This window comes from Cucurbita pepo, chromosome 16 (assembly GCF_057944985.1).
Source record: "Cucurbita pepo subsp. pepo isolate OVF chromosome 16, ASM5794498v1, whole genome shotgun sequence".
NCBI classification, from domain to species: Eukaryota; Viridiplantae; Streptophyta; class Magnoliopsida; order Cucurbitales; family Cucurbitaceae; genus Cucurbita; species Cucurbita pepo.
In genome coordinates, this window is record NC_141813.1 from 1482281 (window position 1) to 1498451 (window position 16171).

The following is a 16171-nucleotide window of genomic DNA, read 5'->3' on the forward strand; positions in this document are numbered from 1 at the left end:
AAGATACCCATGGGCTTTTCTTTAAGTTTTAGGAAGTTTGGGCATAACTTTTCTACATTTATCTAAGCTTCCGAGAAGACCTCGAAGTTCTAAGTGGTTCTCTTACATGTCACAAACTCAATCATAGTTTAGAAGTTGTTTATCGGGTTTTGGCACTGCAGGTCTATTGGACGGCCATATCTCATCTCTAAGGTGAACAATTTTTTCATTCTTTAGAATTAGTCAGCTTGGATTGTAACAATAGTGAACGACTAGTATCCTTGGTTAAGAATTCATCATCAGCTAAACTATTTATGTAATACCTTGTCCCCTATTAGGTCGGGTTTACGGAATCGCTCTCAACCCATTTCTACACACAATAGTAACTCCTCAAGTAGCCTTGGTATGTCATCCTATTTGAATTATTCAAGCTCAATGGTACGGTTTCCTAAATGCCTACAACTTGGCATGGGCACTACTAGGTTCGATCTAAGTTGTCGAATAGTGTACTTAGGTTTAGAGGGAATTGGAGGTGGTCGGGCTCTATGATATCATTCACCCTATTAATGGCCGTGTAAACCGACTTAAGTTTTCTTAGGTGTTGTGGAGATTTACTAAGTTCTTAGGGTGTTTAGGCGGTTTAAATCACATCTCACATTTCTATGTCACTCAAGAAGCTTTTTAAGCCTAATCGAATTTCTAAGAGCATGCCTGATATGTTCTTAAATTTAAAAAAGATTCATTACATATTAATATGATAAAGTAACCTTCTTAATACTTTAACAGGCCTCCAATATTACTAATTTTAAATTTTTTGTGTCCCTTATATAAGGGAAACTCAAATTTTAAAATCGATTGTCTAGAGACTTAATTATTAAATATTTTTAGGTTAAATCTAAAGTTTAGTGTACTAAATCATGCTTCGAATACAGCACATGATCAGCCTGATATTCCTCTGCATTTCTTGTGACATGGTCACTTTACTCACTCCTTGCTTTTAAGAGCGAAAACTATCCTGACAAATCAACACAGGTCTTTTCAACCACAAACCAATATGAGCCCACCTAGTAGGTCCATGGTCGTACGTGTGGGTCGTGTGTAGGGAGCTACTACACATCCAATTTTTCTGGACTAGAGGTCACCTAAGAGACTATAGTTTTAAATGATGGTTTCATATTCATGATTGCATGCGTTTGCATTCCCTGATCTCAATAATAAGGTCACTTAGTGAGTATTTCTTGAAATACTCAAGCCATATGCTACTTTTAGTAAGTATTTCTTGAAATACTCAAGCCATACTAAGCTATGTTAAGATGTTTTCATGTCATGTTAAGATGTTTTCATGTCATAAAGTATGAAGTTGTTATGATAGTGATAATATATGATGCACAAGCCTCCTTATACCATGTCATGAAAACTAAACTAGGTATGAAAGAATGTATAAGGGTTATGCACCCAAAATTATCTATCTTATTAGTCATTAACATAAATTACATTTTATAACATTCAAGATTTTATTAGACACAAAATTTAAATCATATAATTCTACTAAAAAATGAAATTCAATTTTATATCAAATGATTTCTAACAATTTCAAAATTTACACATTTTTAAAGTTCATAAGATTTAAAATTGAATGATGTTTTAGGCACAAACTTAAAGATAAAAAGCATATAAAATAAAGTAGCAATTAGCAAAAGGCTGATATGTAAATGAAAAGAAGCTAAAAGATCCGATAACAATTAAAGTGTGCAAAAGACAACATAATAGTTGGTCTTAAATATTAGGTAATCTTTGTAGTGGAAGGCATTTTTTTTAATATTCGCCTAGCAATAACAATAGTTACTATCTTATTTAATTTGTTTTTTTTTTTTCTTTCTTTCTTTCTTCTTTCTTTTTTAAAAGGAAAATACATCAATAAATGGGGATTATATTCAAATGAAAGCTATTTTAAGAATAGGATGACTAAAAAAGATTTAAAACAATTAAAAATTGTTATTTATACCAACCATGTGCACCTTCTTTTTCAGTAACTCAATCATAGAAACCCTAAACATAAGGGTATTTTGCTTGGATCAATCTAATGTGGGGTGAACTTCTAAGAAAATTTATGTATGATCCCACATCGGTTAGGGAGGAGAACGAAACATTCTTTATAAGGGTGTGGAAACCTCTCCCTAGCAAACACCGAACAAATAATATTCTAGTTAAAAATCATGGGCTTTTACAAATGGTATCAGAGCCAGACACCGAGCGATGTGCCAGCGATGACGTTGAGCCCCGAAGGGGGTGGATAGGAGGTGGTTTCCCAACAAGAACGTTGGGCCCCGAACGAGGGTGGATTTGGGGCAGATTCCACATCAATTGGAGAAGGGAACGAATGCAAGTGAGGATGCTAGGCCCCAAAGGGGATGGAATGTGAGATCTCACATCCGTTGGGAGGAGAACGAAGCATTATTTATAAGGGTGTTGAAACCTCTCCATGGCATACGCGTTTTAAAAATCTTGAGGTCTAAAGAAATAATATATGCTCGCGATGGACTTGAATTGTTACATTATTTATTATTTATGAAGTATGTGAATGTCAACAATTAGGTGTGATTCCAAATTCTTATTCTCTTCCAAATTTTGGGCATAAAATGTTTAGGTTCAAAGTTCCTACTCTTTTTTTAGAAGTCCAAAACAATAATAGGGTTGGGTTAAAAAGTGATTTTGAGAAATGTGAAATATGGAGTAAACTAAGATTACAAAATATATATATATATATATATATATATATATATATATATATATATATATATATATATTAAACATATTGAAGTAGATAAAACCCAAATCAAAGTGTGGCATGAGGTAGCTCTTAGTAAGCTTATGCATGAATGGACAGATATTGGTAAGCTCAATTTTTCTAATTGTTATATGGGAATCGAAGATTACTCTGAAACCGATAAAATATGTGGCCCACTCAGATGGTCATGCATAGTGAATACTTTCATAATCATGTTTTAATTTCTATTAACAAGACACTAGAGAAGAATTGTTACCTTCAAGTATCCTTGCAATTAACAAGAGTATTAAAGAAGATTTTATTGTTCCCTCTCTTCTTCCCGAATAAGAGAACAACTATGTATGTAAATAAAATCACACCATCAACATATTAAACTACATAAAACTCTTTTCTAAAAGAGACAAGCTAAATAAAGCAAACACAATCTTTTTTAAATGGAAATTATAGCTTAATAATTAGTGGGTAAACCCATTTCATATCCTTCAACAAGTGGCCCCCAAAATAATCATCTATTTTGGCCCATAGGAATCAAAAACACTATAAATTTGGAAGATATGTTTATGAGCGAATGAACATAGAGAGTTTGAGGAAGATGGAAAAGAAGCCTTATTTTGCAGTGTTGCTGAGACATAGCATTTATGCAGGAATGTTTCTTCTCTCCAAAGCTGCCTTTGATGGCGGAATGAACAACTTTATCTTTGTTTTCTATAGGCAAGCCATAGCCACTGTGTTCTTGTTGCCCATCGCTTTGTATTTTGAATGGTAATCACTTTTTAGTCTAACCTTTTGCTTTTCTTTCTTCATTTTCTTAGCTTTCGGTTTGATTTTCTGTTTGTTTCTCAGGAAAACTGCGCCTCCCCTTTCATTTATCACCTTTTGCAAGATCTTTATGCTTTCTTTATTTGGGTATGCTTTTATTTCTCCATCCTTTCTTTGTTTCAGATCCGGTAAGATAAAATCTATGCTGGTTCTAAGTTCTCGATCTCGTATAGAGATTGTTAAAGAGAGTTTTATCTATACCACCTCTAGACGAGATCAAGTGCTTAGAACTAGAATAGAGTTGCATACCAGAGTTTAGTTCTTTTGAATTAAGGAAATCTTTTGGACCGACTGGAAAATAAAAGATTGGTTGTATTGGAGACTTAAGCAACTCGTATAGAGTTCAGAATGCAACTTAATCCGTCTTTTGTTTTTAGGTTAGGTCGTCGGGTTGTCCTTTTTTTGAAAAAAATAATCTTATTTATGGTCGATACATGTTATATTAATAACTAAAATCTTATACCACTCAAATATCAAATAATAATCTTGAAAGTAGAGTAGAGAAAAATTGGATTGTAAATCTATTTTTGGGTTGGTTGAGTTAGATGGGTCGATTAAGTCAGGTTGATTTTTTAAAAAAACAATCCAACCGTGAATTGACTGCGATTTTCTATTTTTTAGAAAAAACTGTCAAACAGTGAATTGACACTCGGATTTTCTATTTTTAAAAAAACCGTGAGACAGTGAATTGACACTAGGACTTTCTCTTTAAAAAAAAAACGGTCAGACAGTGAATTGACACTAGGATTTTCTATTTTTAAAAAAACCGTCAGACAGTGAATTGACACTCGAATTTTCTATTTTTAACAAAAAGCGTGAGACAGTGAATTGACACTGAATTTTCTATTTAAAAAAAAACTGTCAGACAGTGAATTGACACTCGAATTTTCTATTTTTAAAAAAACTGTGAATTGACACTAGGATTTTCTATTTTTAAAAAAACCGTCACACAGTGAATTGACACTAGGATTTTCTATTTTTAAGAAACCGTGAGACAGTGAATTGACACTAGGATTTTCTATTTTTAAAAAAACCGTCAGACAGTGAATTGACACTAAGATTTTCTATTTTTAAAAAAACCCTCCCATAGTGAATTGACACTAGGATTTTCTATTTTTAGAAAAACCGTCAAACAGTAAATTGACACTAGGATTTTCTATTAAAAAAAAACTCAGACAGTGAATTGACACTCGGATTTTCTATTTTTAAAAAAACCGTCACATAGTAAATTGACACTGGAATTTTCTATTTTTAAAAAAACACAGTGAATTGACACTCGGATTTTCTATTTTTAAAAAAACCGTCAGACAGTGACACTAGGATTTTCTATTTTTAAAGAATCGTCCCATAGTGAATTGACACTAGAATTTTCTATTTTTAAAGAACCGTGAGACAGTGAATTGACACTTGGACTTTCTATTTTTAAAAAAACATCAAACAGTGAATTGGCACTAGGATTTTCTATTTTTAAAAAAACCGTCAGACATTGACACTAAGATTTTCTATTTTAAAAAAAACGGTCACGTGAATTGATACTCGAATTTTCTATTTTTGAAAAATTCAACCCAATCCAAAAAGAAAAAAAAAAACTAACCCAACCTATTATTTATGATTTAGGTTGAGTAATCGAGATTGGTCACATCTCTTCGAGTCATTTGAACCCTCAATTTCACTTAAAATAATCAACTCATAATTTCTTAACGTTAGTGAATGTAATTTTTGAACCTGATCGAACTATTTGCAGGATAACGGTATGTCTTGATCTCCAGGGAGTTGCTCTTATTTATACATCAGCAAGTTTAGCTGCAGCAACTATAAATGCTATTCCGGTTATTACGTTTCTTTTTGCCCTTCTATTCAGGTAAACTACACATCTTTAAACGACTAACTTCATTTTACGTATTTAGAGTTATGTCTAATACGTTCTTCAACTTAAAAAAAAGGTAAATTTTAGGTTAAATTAAGGACGTTATAGTTTTTAAAACTTTAAATTTTGTGTCTAATAGATTTATGTATCTTAGAAATGTCTAATAAGCTTTTCAATAAGTTCTTGTTTAAATTTAAAAAAAAAAATTAATGGATCTAAAAGCTATATAAAATTAAAATTTATATGTAACGAGACTCGAGAGGTTCAATTTTGTATTTAATAAATTTGTAAACTCTTAAAAATTTTAATTAAGTCAATCATCTCTAAGACAAAAAGTGAAGATCTATGAGAAAATTTTTATTTTTAGGGACATATCAGACACAAAATTGAAAGTTTATGAACCTGTTAGACACTTTTAAATTTTTCCATGAACCTTGAACGCTTTGATTTTATGAACCCTACCTCTACCTCTGTAACAAAACCTTCTTTCAACCTTCGATTCTAATTCTCATCGGTCAAAGTATCAAAGATTGTATTGTTAATAGCCAGTCAAGCACATGATATTAGAGCCAATCAAATCCATACTTTTTATACTTCAAAAGAAATTTATTCTTTAGAGATTTATTTCAAAACTTATATCTTTATTCTATCAAAGTATTCGTGTCCACTTAATCGTTCGCTTTGGTTGGTGAAAGCGAATCGAATAGTACGTCTCAAATAAATAAGTACTTGGAAAGAAATAAAGAATCAACATTGAACATCGTCAATTTGCACATGCCAGTTCATTACAAATGAAGCCCTCAAGATTCAAGATCTATAAGGAACTTTAGAACTAAAACACCCCAAAGATAGATCCAAAGTCGATCAACCACCATAACATCTTCAACTTTGTTGAACATTTGTGTCAAAACATCCTTGTCAACAGATATTTGGATTCAATACGTCTCTTCTCAAGAGATACAACCTTCAAACATCGTGAAGAGTTCAATTATGTTCATATAGTGATATTTGAGCAAGCGAGATACATGAATGAACCAAAACCACATTTAAATGAGAATAATCTTGAAGATAAGATAACTAAGAAAAAAGTTATTACCTATACCAACAAGGTACACTTTCTTTTCGATGACTCAATCATAGGAACTCCAGAGTTAATTATGCTTTTCTTGGAGCAATTTTATGTTAGATGACCTAATTTTTTTTTTTTTTTTTAAAGGACCTGTGAGAATAGTCTTCACTTTTAAAGCGAGAAACAAGTAACGTAGTTTGTGTCGCAGTGAATACACGAGAATGTTAGGACAATCAAGTATTGAATCTTGAACATGGATTGTTACAATATAGGTCTTGTTCCGTTATTTAGGCTTATAGACAATAGTCTTGCCTCTCAAGATCCAAACTTCTTGGTTTCTCTCTAATATTCTCGCGTACTAAAAACCTATGTCTAGATCTCGCTGAAAAAGGATTGAGATTAGAAAACGTGTTCATTTGGTGAATATCATTTTCATAATAAGGATGGACGATGCTGATAGAATCAATTGTTAAAAGAGCACCCGTCACAATTCCAAGGTTGCCATCTTGGGAGCAGATTTTTAAGAATCCATAATGGATCTTTCTTCCTAGGGTTTAATCAAAAGGAAGCACACACTCAAATATGTGCTCTTTGAGTTCAAAAGCTTTTATTGTGAGAAGATCATGGCTACAACTTAATATAAACAAAGTGATGAATTAAAGATTTATTGTCGTCTCGAGTAAAGAAAGGATACATGAATGAATCAGGATCATATATGAATGAGATTGATCCTAAGTAGTTAAGAAAGAATTAAAAGAATTAAAAGTTATTACCTATATCAACAAAATGTACTTTCCTTTTCAGTAGCTCAATTATAGGAACTTAAAGGTTAAACATTCTTTACTTGGAGCAATTCTACCTTGGGTGTTCTCCTAGGAATTTTTCTAGTTACATGTGAGTGAGGACAAATCCTATTAGAAGGACTTATGTTAGTTTATGGGGGATAGTTTTCACTCTAGAATCGATGAAATAAATAACTTCATCATGTTGCAAGAGATGCATGAGAATTTGAGGTGTGATTTAAAGTTTTGACCAAATTTAGAGGAGTTTGGTAGCATAGTTTCCTAAATTTACGAAATTGTTTATGGTTTGTTTGGTAGGATTTCCAAAATTTTTGGATTTTAGCTTATATATATTGAAATTTTGTTTTTCTTTTGGCAACTTAGTAAAACAATAATAAAACATTTTGAGCTTTAATCTCATTCTTTCTTTTGCAGTCTCTTTTCAATGTCATTTTTCCAACAAATTTAGTATGAGAGTCAAGTTCTTGTCAATACGAGAGTGAGTGTTTTTTTTAAATGGTACGAAAATGGTAAAAACTGTTCTTTATTCTTTTGTATTGCTCATACCAATTTTTAATGGTGAGAAATATAAGTGGTGAAGCATCAAAATGAAGACTTTGCTTAAATTGAATGAGCTATAAGACTTGGTGGAGTATGAGTTTGTTGATGTATTAGGACCCACAACAGAAGAAAAAGAAGACGAGAGAAACCAAGAAAAAGGATGTCAATACTCTATTCATTATTAGCAAGCAATTTATGAGATTATCTTCTCACGAATTGCAGCAGCAACCACATCAAAGTAATTATGGTCAATTCTACAAAAGGAGTTTCAAGGAAATTTAAAGGTCATAAAAGTGAACTTGCAATCTCTAAGACATGATTTTGCAACTTTACTCATGATGAATGGTAAATCAATTGCTAATTTTTTGTCAAGAGCAATGGTAATAGTCAGTCAAATGCGTGTCTATAGAAAGAAAATTGCAACGGAAACAATTGTTGTAAAGATGTTGAGAAGTTAACTTTAAAATTTGAGCATGTGGTAGCTACTATAGAAGAAGCTAAAGCTAAGGATCTATTATTCTCCGTTAATGAACTGTTGGGCTCGCTTCAAATTCATGAGTCAAGAATTCAGAAACCATTAGAAAGGAATGGAAAAAGACACTTCAAGTGAAGGAGACAACCAACAACCAAGGAGAAAATGTTTGTTTAGCAAGGACAGGTTGAGGTAGAGGAGGATTTCGCACCAACCATGATGATTGTGGTAATAGAGGTAGAGAGAGAAATAATAGACAAAGGCAGTTCAACGAGCAAAGTGACATAAGGAATGAAATTTAATATTACCATTGTAGAGGATATGGGCATATAAAAGCTAATTGTTGGTATAAAGATCAATGTATGAATTTTACACCCGAAAATGTAGAAGAAGAAGAGAGACTTTTTATGACTTGTATTGATATTTACCCAAAGAAAATGTATGGTTTGTTGATACCAGATGCTCGAACAAGAGAGATGCAAGTTGAAAGAAAAACCACGGTCAAAGTTGAAACATTCATGATAGCATAAAACTGTTAGAAAAAGTTCAATTTGTGCCTAATTTTGGATACAATTTTTATTGAGTGTTGGACAATTAATGACTGGAAGATATTCAGTTCTATTTCATGCAAGTCATTGCCATGATTTCAAATAAGGTGTTTCCATGGGTTGTTTCTAACCTGAAAAATTTTGCTTTGGCTGCTAGCACAAAAGATAACTCGACGTTTTGGCATCTGAGATATAGGCATCTTCATATGAAGGGCTTAAAGCCACCCAGGGATAAAGGTATGGTTTTCGGATTACCAAAACTGATCGATAAGTTTATGTGAAGGATGCATTTATGGAAACAAACTAAGAAGGCCTATTCTATTCGGAAAGCTAAAAGAGTTTCAAATTGTCTAGAACTAATTCATGTTATTTATGTGGATAAATACAAACTAAATCCTTTGGTGGGAGTATTTATTTTTACTGTTAGTTAATGATTATAGTCGCATGAGCTGAGTTTACTTTCTATACAAACTTTTGAGAACTTTCAAAATTTTAAAGTTATGTGAACTAAAGTGGTTGCCACATCAAAGTTCTTTACATAGATAGAGGTGACGAGTTCATATTTAAAGAATTCAATCTATTTTATGAAGGGATTTAGCAACTCCTTGCACTCTAGAACAAAATGGAATTGCTGAACGAAAAAATCAAATTATTATGGAGATAACAAGAAGTATTTTACAAGTAAGGAGACTTTCAAATCAATTTTAGGCAGAAGCTACAGCAACATCTGTCTATTTATTAAATCTCTCACCAACGCGCCGGGAATCTAAATTTTCTTACGCTGATGCATGGCAAAAGTTTAACACTCATAGATCTTGTCGAATGCTAGAACTCCTATCTTTGATCCGAATCGTCTATAACTTACTTCATAGATTTTGGGCACAGTACTCCCTAGATTAACATACTCAAATTTTAGAACCTAACTTCTAATATTCTTCACGGATTTAAGAGAAATTCGAGAACAAGGATTCAAGACCTTACATTTGGATTTTCCTCGTTTCTGGACCGTTTTGGATGATTCAAAGGTCCAGAATGCTTCTCCTCTAGACTTTGTGAAGAGTTCGCGAAGGAAACTCGACCAGAACCAAACTCCTCACGACTGATACGACGGTTACTTTCTTTTCCACCATTTTTATTTTATGAGGGGAGAATGACCAAACTATCCTTCTAGCGGTCTTTTACCATTTTCTTTTCCACCATTTTTATTTTATATTTTTCTTGAATTTATGAGTTCTCCCAACATTTTTCCCTTTATATAATTTTGAAAGTTTGATTTAAAAGAGAAAAATTAGATCTTAAATTTCTTGTCACACAATTCATATGTGTAGTTACTATACTCTATATCAATTTAATACAAACTAAGGAGTCATGCACATTATTAGCCTTTTGTTTCCCTACTCTCTTTAGATCCTCGATCATCTTTCTATGTTGGTCCTTACAATGACCTTTCTTATTGTACTAATAGCACTCTACATTCTTATTTCTTTTTTTTTTTTTTCACTTTTCCAACTGCTACATGATTTATTCAATTCAGAATTGATCTTATATTTACCATTATTTATAGTAAACCCGACCCCGAAAAATATCATCGGATACTTAAAAGCGTTACATTCAAGCATTTCCATTGCTATATTTTCCTCATTGTTAATCTCTATGGGAAAAGAAAATGTTTGGCAGGGTGGAGACGTTGAGGCTAAAGTCGATAGTAGGATTAGCAAAGGTTGGAGGAATAGTTTTTTGTATGGGCGGTGTGTTGGTTTTGGTTTTCTACAAAGGCCCTCAACTCACATTCTTTAACAATCACCACCTTTTTTCTATACACAAACATCATCAAAATCCACTTCATGTTGCTTCAACCCAAACTTGGATTAAGGGTTGCTTCCTAATGATGGCTTCAAATACCTTGTGGGCTTTATCACTTGTCCTTCAGGTACTTCATAATTGTTTTTAATGTCTTTTTTATGAATGATCGTAAAACATTTATCACGAGTTCTTTGGTTTAACGCAGGCGTTTGTACTGAAATGTTATCCTTCGACACTTCTATTCACTAGTCTTCAGTGCCTTGTTAGCTCATTTCAATCCTTCGTTATTGCCATTGCTTTGGAGAGAAACCTTGACGAATGGAAATTGTCTTGGAATCTTAGACTTCTTTCGGTCGCATATTGTGTAAGTCATTTTGTTGGTAATATAATATCTAGTTGTGTTTTGATTACGTTAAAAATTTATCATTGTGATTGCATGCACAAACAAGTTCAAAGTGATTGTTTATAGATATCCGATGGCTCTGACATTCTCCTGTATCTCATGCGACATGATTGCGTCACCTGATTGTCACTTTTTAGAGTAAAGTCTATCCCACATACACCACATTACCTAATTATCACTTTTAAGAGGGAAGTTTATCTCCACATACCAAAATGGGTGGTTTCACATTTGTTTATCCTCACTTACATGTTTCTTAGGAAAATTTTCGAGAGGTCGCCAACCTAAAATTGTTCAAAGCTAAGCATGCTTGATTTTGGAGTTCTTATCACTAAGTCACTCCAAAAGAAAATACACCTTGTTAGTATAGATAGTAACTTCAATTCTTTTTAGTCTTTCTCAAGGATCCTATCCTCAAAATTACTTTCATTTGGATGTGGTATCAATTTGTTCACGTACCCATCCTTTACTAGGGCGTCAAATGGCCACTAGCTTCTCGTGGCCGCTAGTTTCACCCTTGGTTCCTCCTTTATTTACATCCTACTAGGACAGATGGTATCACGTCAAATGTCTCATGCCTAGGATTCTGATAATGATTTGAAATTTGAATTTGGCACCTTCGATGGAGAATATAAATGACTAAAATACCCTTCTAGGATTTATTTTGACAACTTTTTCCATTTTTTTCACCATTTTTATATACATACTTACCAAATCAATAATATCATAATATTTGATGCAGGGAATAGTAGCAACTGGGGTTACATATTCTCTTCAAACATGGGTCATTAAGAAGAAAGGACCAGTTTTTTTAGCCATGTCAACACCAATTATTCTCGTCATTACAACTATTTCTTCTGCCGTTCTTCTTGGCGAGAGTATCAGCCTTGGAAGGTAACTTAAGTGTTTGATTTCATTTGAGATCTCATGGTAATCCTAGTATGTTGAATCTTAAACCTTAGTAATATACAAAATCCTAGTTAAATGTTTAACTCTAAAATCAATTTGATTTTATTCCAAACTATGGTAAATCTTTAGAATTTAATCTAATTTTATTGAAAAAAAAAAGTCCTTAAGATCTAAATATACTCAACAATGTCAAATGTCAAAATGATAAGGAATCACCCTAGGAACAAATAAGGTTTGGATTACCTTGTTGATCAAATGTTGAAGACAAAAACCCTAGTTTGAGATTGAAATCACTCTACACGCAATTGAAAAATAAATAATACCAAGTTTACGAGACAAAATCAAAGACAGACAAAATAAAATTGTTGTTCAAAAGTTTATTACAAAATTGGGACTAGAGAATGTTATAAAAAAAAAACAAAAAAAAAAAACTACAACCCGTAACACATAGGATTGATACCTGAGGATGACTCTCCTCATTTAACTACATAACTCACAAACGCTCCCTACCTTAAAAAAGAAAAGTTGTATCGGGTGAGTATAAAGATGCTTAAGGCTTTGACCTCATCTTTAACCTAGTAAGTTATCTCAAACTTTTCTCTTGGTTATAGAAAGTTTGAGCTTAGATTTTACAACTATCAGAGTTTATGGGAGCTCTTGAAGTTTTGAGCAGCTCTCAGGTTCCTCACAAACCCAATAAAAATTTAGAACTTTTCACCTTTTCTGTTCTTTAGATTTGGCTAGATTTTATTACCATGGAAGTAAATCATTGGTATCTTAGATTTTCGAGGTGTGACGTTATCATTATCATCTCATAAAGAGGGAATTATGGCATCATGACTCTGAATATCATCTGTGTCAAGTTAACGGATGACCCTTCCTCAAGAATGTACCTAAAGGATTCATGTGTCGGCTAGCTACTGAGTCTACCTGTGTAGTCCTTTATCCTCATTGAGGATGAATCTATAGAGTTGCAACCATGTTTACGAGGCCTTTGACCTATTTCAACACACGATAGGGATACCTAACTGGTAGCCTCGATGCATTATCCTATCTAACCAATTTGGGTCAAGCTCGATAATACAAGTTCCTAAATATCTGCTGCTCGGCAAGAGCACTATTAGGTCCAATCTAGGTTACGATATACCACCAATGATGTATCAGAGGGAATAGGAAGCGGTCTGGCTCCAGTGATACTGTTCACAACTACTATAGGCATAATAAGCTTTCTTAATCCTTTCTTAGTGTCGGGGAGGTTAGCTAGTTTCTTAGCACATCTAAATGATTTAACCTTTAACTCTCAATTCCAAGACTTTCAAGACTAGCTCTCAGGGTTAATCCACTATGGTTTTGTTCTTTGATCGCTTTTCACAATCTTTAGGTGTTTGGTCTACTAGAAGGGTCATGGAATTCGTCATCATGAAACCATTCTAACTCAAGCGTCCTATTCTATCTGATTTTATTCCTATTCTATCTGATTTTATTTTATACTTTCTTGAGTCGATGAAACTAGACTTGAAATTTTTTTTTGCTTCTTTCACTCCATGAAATTTCATTGTTAAGACCCTTATATCAAGATTTCAGAGAAGAACAACCCTGTCAATGGAGATGTAAAGTTGATACATCTATTTTCAAGAGATAAAGTTCTCAAGCATCGAGAAGAATTCAGCTATAGGACTTGTTCAAAATGATCTCAAGCCATTAGTTAGGCTTGGATTAGATATTCAGCTGTTACCCTAACTTCTCAGTCTCTCTCAAATATTTGTATGTCTTCAAAACCCTATGCCTGGATCTTCTGTCTTCACAGAGACAAGAGGCATTCCGTGTGTATGTTCAATTGTCTGCAACTCTAATCGGCTTGCCTCGCCTCTAGTCCAAGTCTTTTGGCATGACCTTACCCATTTTCTAGGCCAAGGTCTCTCATATGTAATGTCAAATCTCATCCGTCATCATCTTTTCATCTAAGTTTTCAACGACGCGACCCGCATGTTCGTGATGCTTGCTTGGATACGCTTGTCAAGAATAGACCCCATGAGTCCACTATATTGCCAGGACATCTCGAACATACATCCATCCAGGTTTGGTTGAGGAATGAACCTTCTCTTGTTCATGTTGGGTCATCTATGGATACCATACTGGATAGCGGGTGAATATATCAACCACTAACATATGGGATGGGTCACAATGTCAGCACACCCATGTCGTTTAACATTGTCCTTGAAAACAATTTTAAAAGGAAGAACCTCAAGACACTTGTCTTGCAACCCTCGCCCACATTGTGACATACGTATATGCCAGAAGGTAGCTCACTTAGGCCGCAGGCCCCGAAGGTGGTGGAGAGCTGATACATGCTTCCTGTTCTAGTATATTTTGAGGCATTTTTGGTATTGCAGGAGTAGACATGATTTTTAAAATGGTTATACGGCCTTGTGGGGTGTCCATCGATTGTTTGATCTAACACCAAATTTAGCAAGCACTTGTATTTCATAATGATAGAATTAACTCCAGAGCCATATGACAAAAATTATATCGGAACTCCAAGTTTCTTCTTCGAGCCTCTCTTTAATGCTCTTATCCATCTTTTGCCTTTTGTCTCTATTATGCCTAAATTTGGCTTTATTGAACACTTTTTATGGTGTGTTGGATGATGCACTATTGTACTCAGTGGCATCATAGCACTTATCTATCTTGACTTTCATGTAGCAGATGGGTGCTAGTTGAGAGTCCACTTTGTCTATCTGTGTGTAGAGATCATAATCTACTATCTTCATAGTATGGTTGTGACACTCTCCCTCACTTAAACTAGTTATCGTTCTCGATGACTTTTTTAACGGCACAACTGCATCGTGGATTGTGACATTCCCCCAACTTAAACTAATAATTTTTTCTCAATAACTTTCTGGGCGCACAATCGGCATCAAGAGTTTGACACTCCTCCATTTTATCTCAATGTCATTCCGATGATAATCTAAACTTTGGATAGACTGCTAACCGACCTCCTGAAAATAAACGTGCTTCAAAATGAATATTGCAACGGAAACTACTTATGAACTATTCCACCGACAGACCTTCTTTCAATCTCCAAGACTTGTAGCACAAGCAGATGGCAGATGTTGGTTTTGATACTAGATGTCCCTTGATCAAAGTACATTGATTTCATCTTTTGAGAGCTTCATTTTGTGTGAGATTGAGTTCTAATCATTGATTTCTCCTTTTCAGGAACATTCTTTGAAATCATTCTTTTTGGTAACTTGGACATATTATTATTTCAAAACAACACTCTTTGAAATAAATTGCATAATAATTCTTATGATTCTTGTTTTTTTGTTTGGTTGTAGTGGTATTGGTGGGCTCTTACTGATTGGAGGTCTCTACAGTGTGCTATGGGGAAAGAACAAGGAGCAAAAAGTTAATGAAGAGCTAAAACAAATTGACAAAGAATGCAGTTTGCCAGTGAGGGGAAATGAGACATCTCAATCTTGACAATTCACAATCTTCCTTGATTGGAAATATTTGAATGTGACAAGCCTTTTTTTTTATTCGTTCTTAGATTTCATTCCATTTTTAGTTTGTATATTTCAAATTTAGTTTATATAATTTTAAGTTAAGATGGAAAATCTGAACATGTACCTCGATTTACTAATTTTTGCTGAGGAAATCGACAATCGTCAAAACATTTGTACGTTTAGAGATATTTTTACGCTCCATAGTCCATCGTATCAATGAGTAAAAGAAGAGAGACCTAATAAAAACTATGCCAATGCTTTTTTTAGCACTTAGGAAATTGAATGAAGCTTGTTTCACTTCTCCCGACATTTTTTGGACCTATGCCGACCCATTTGGTTGTATATCGTGAAAAGTCACGAAAACTCAAACTCGAACTATTTTCTTCTTATTCTTATTTCTTTCTCCTCTCCTTTGAGTTACAAATGATGAAACAGTATGAAATTGGTCTCTATCTCTTCTTTGAAACTTCATTTAAACGTTTTGTGAGATCGAGTCCATTTGAGGTCTATATAAAGTTGTACAAGGGCAAAACCAGAGATATATGATAAGAAAAAATCGTGATTTTCAAGCAACCAACGAAAAAACAATGGTGCGGTCTTGTGTTCGAATAGCGCACTACTAGGTTCAATCCAAGTGTTCGAATAGGAGCGAATAGGAGATTGTCGAG

General features: G+C 33.7%; 1 protein-coding gene across 1 annotated transcript; it reads left to right on the forward strand.

The window, feature by feature from the left end:
- Nucleotides 1–3348: 3348 nt before the first annotated feature.
- Nucleotides 3349–15545, forward strand: LOC111777168 (WAT1-related protein At5g64700-like). Its single transcript, XM_087118668.1, has 7 exons — nt 3349–3529; nt 3611–3673; nt 5331–5447; nt 10563–10815; nt 10894–11052; nt 11831–11982; nt 15336–15545. Exons 1-7 carry the CDS (start codon nt 3360–3362, stop codon nt 15478–15480), a joined length of 1059 nt encoding a protein of 352 aa, XP_086974794.1. The 5' UTR covers nt 3349–3359; the 3' UTR covers nt 15481–15545.
- The last annotated feature ends 626 nt before the right edge of the window (nt 15546–16171 follow it).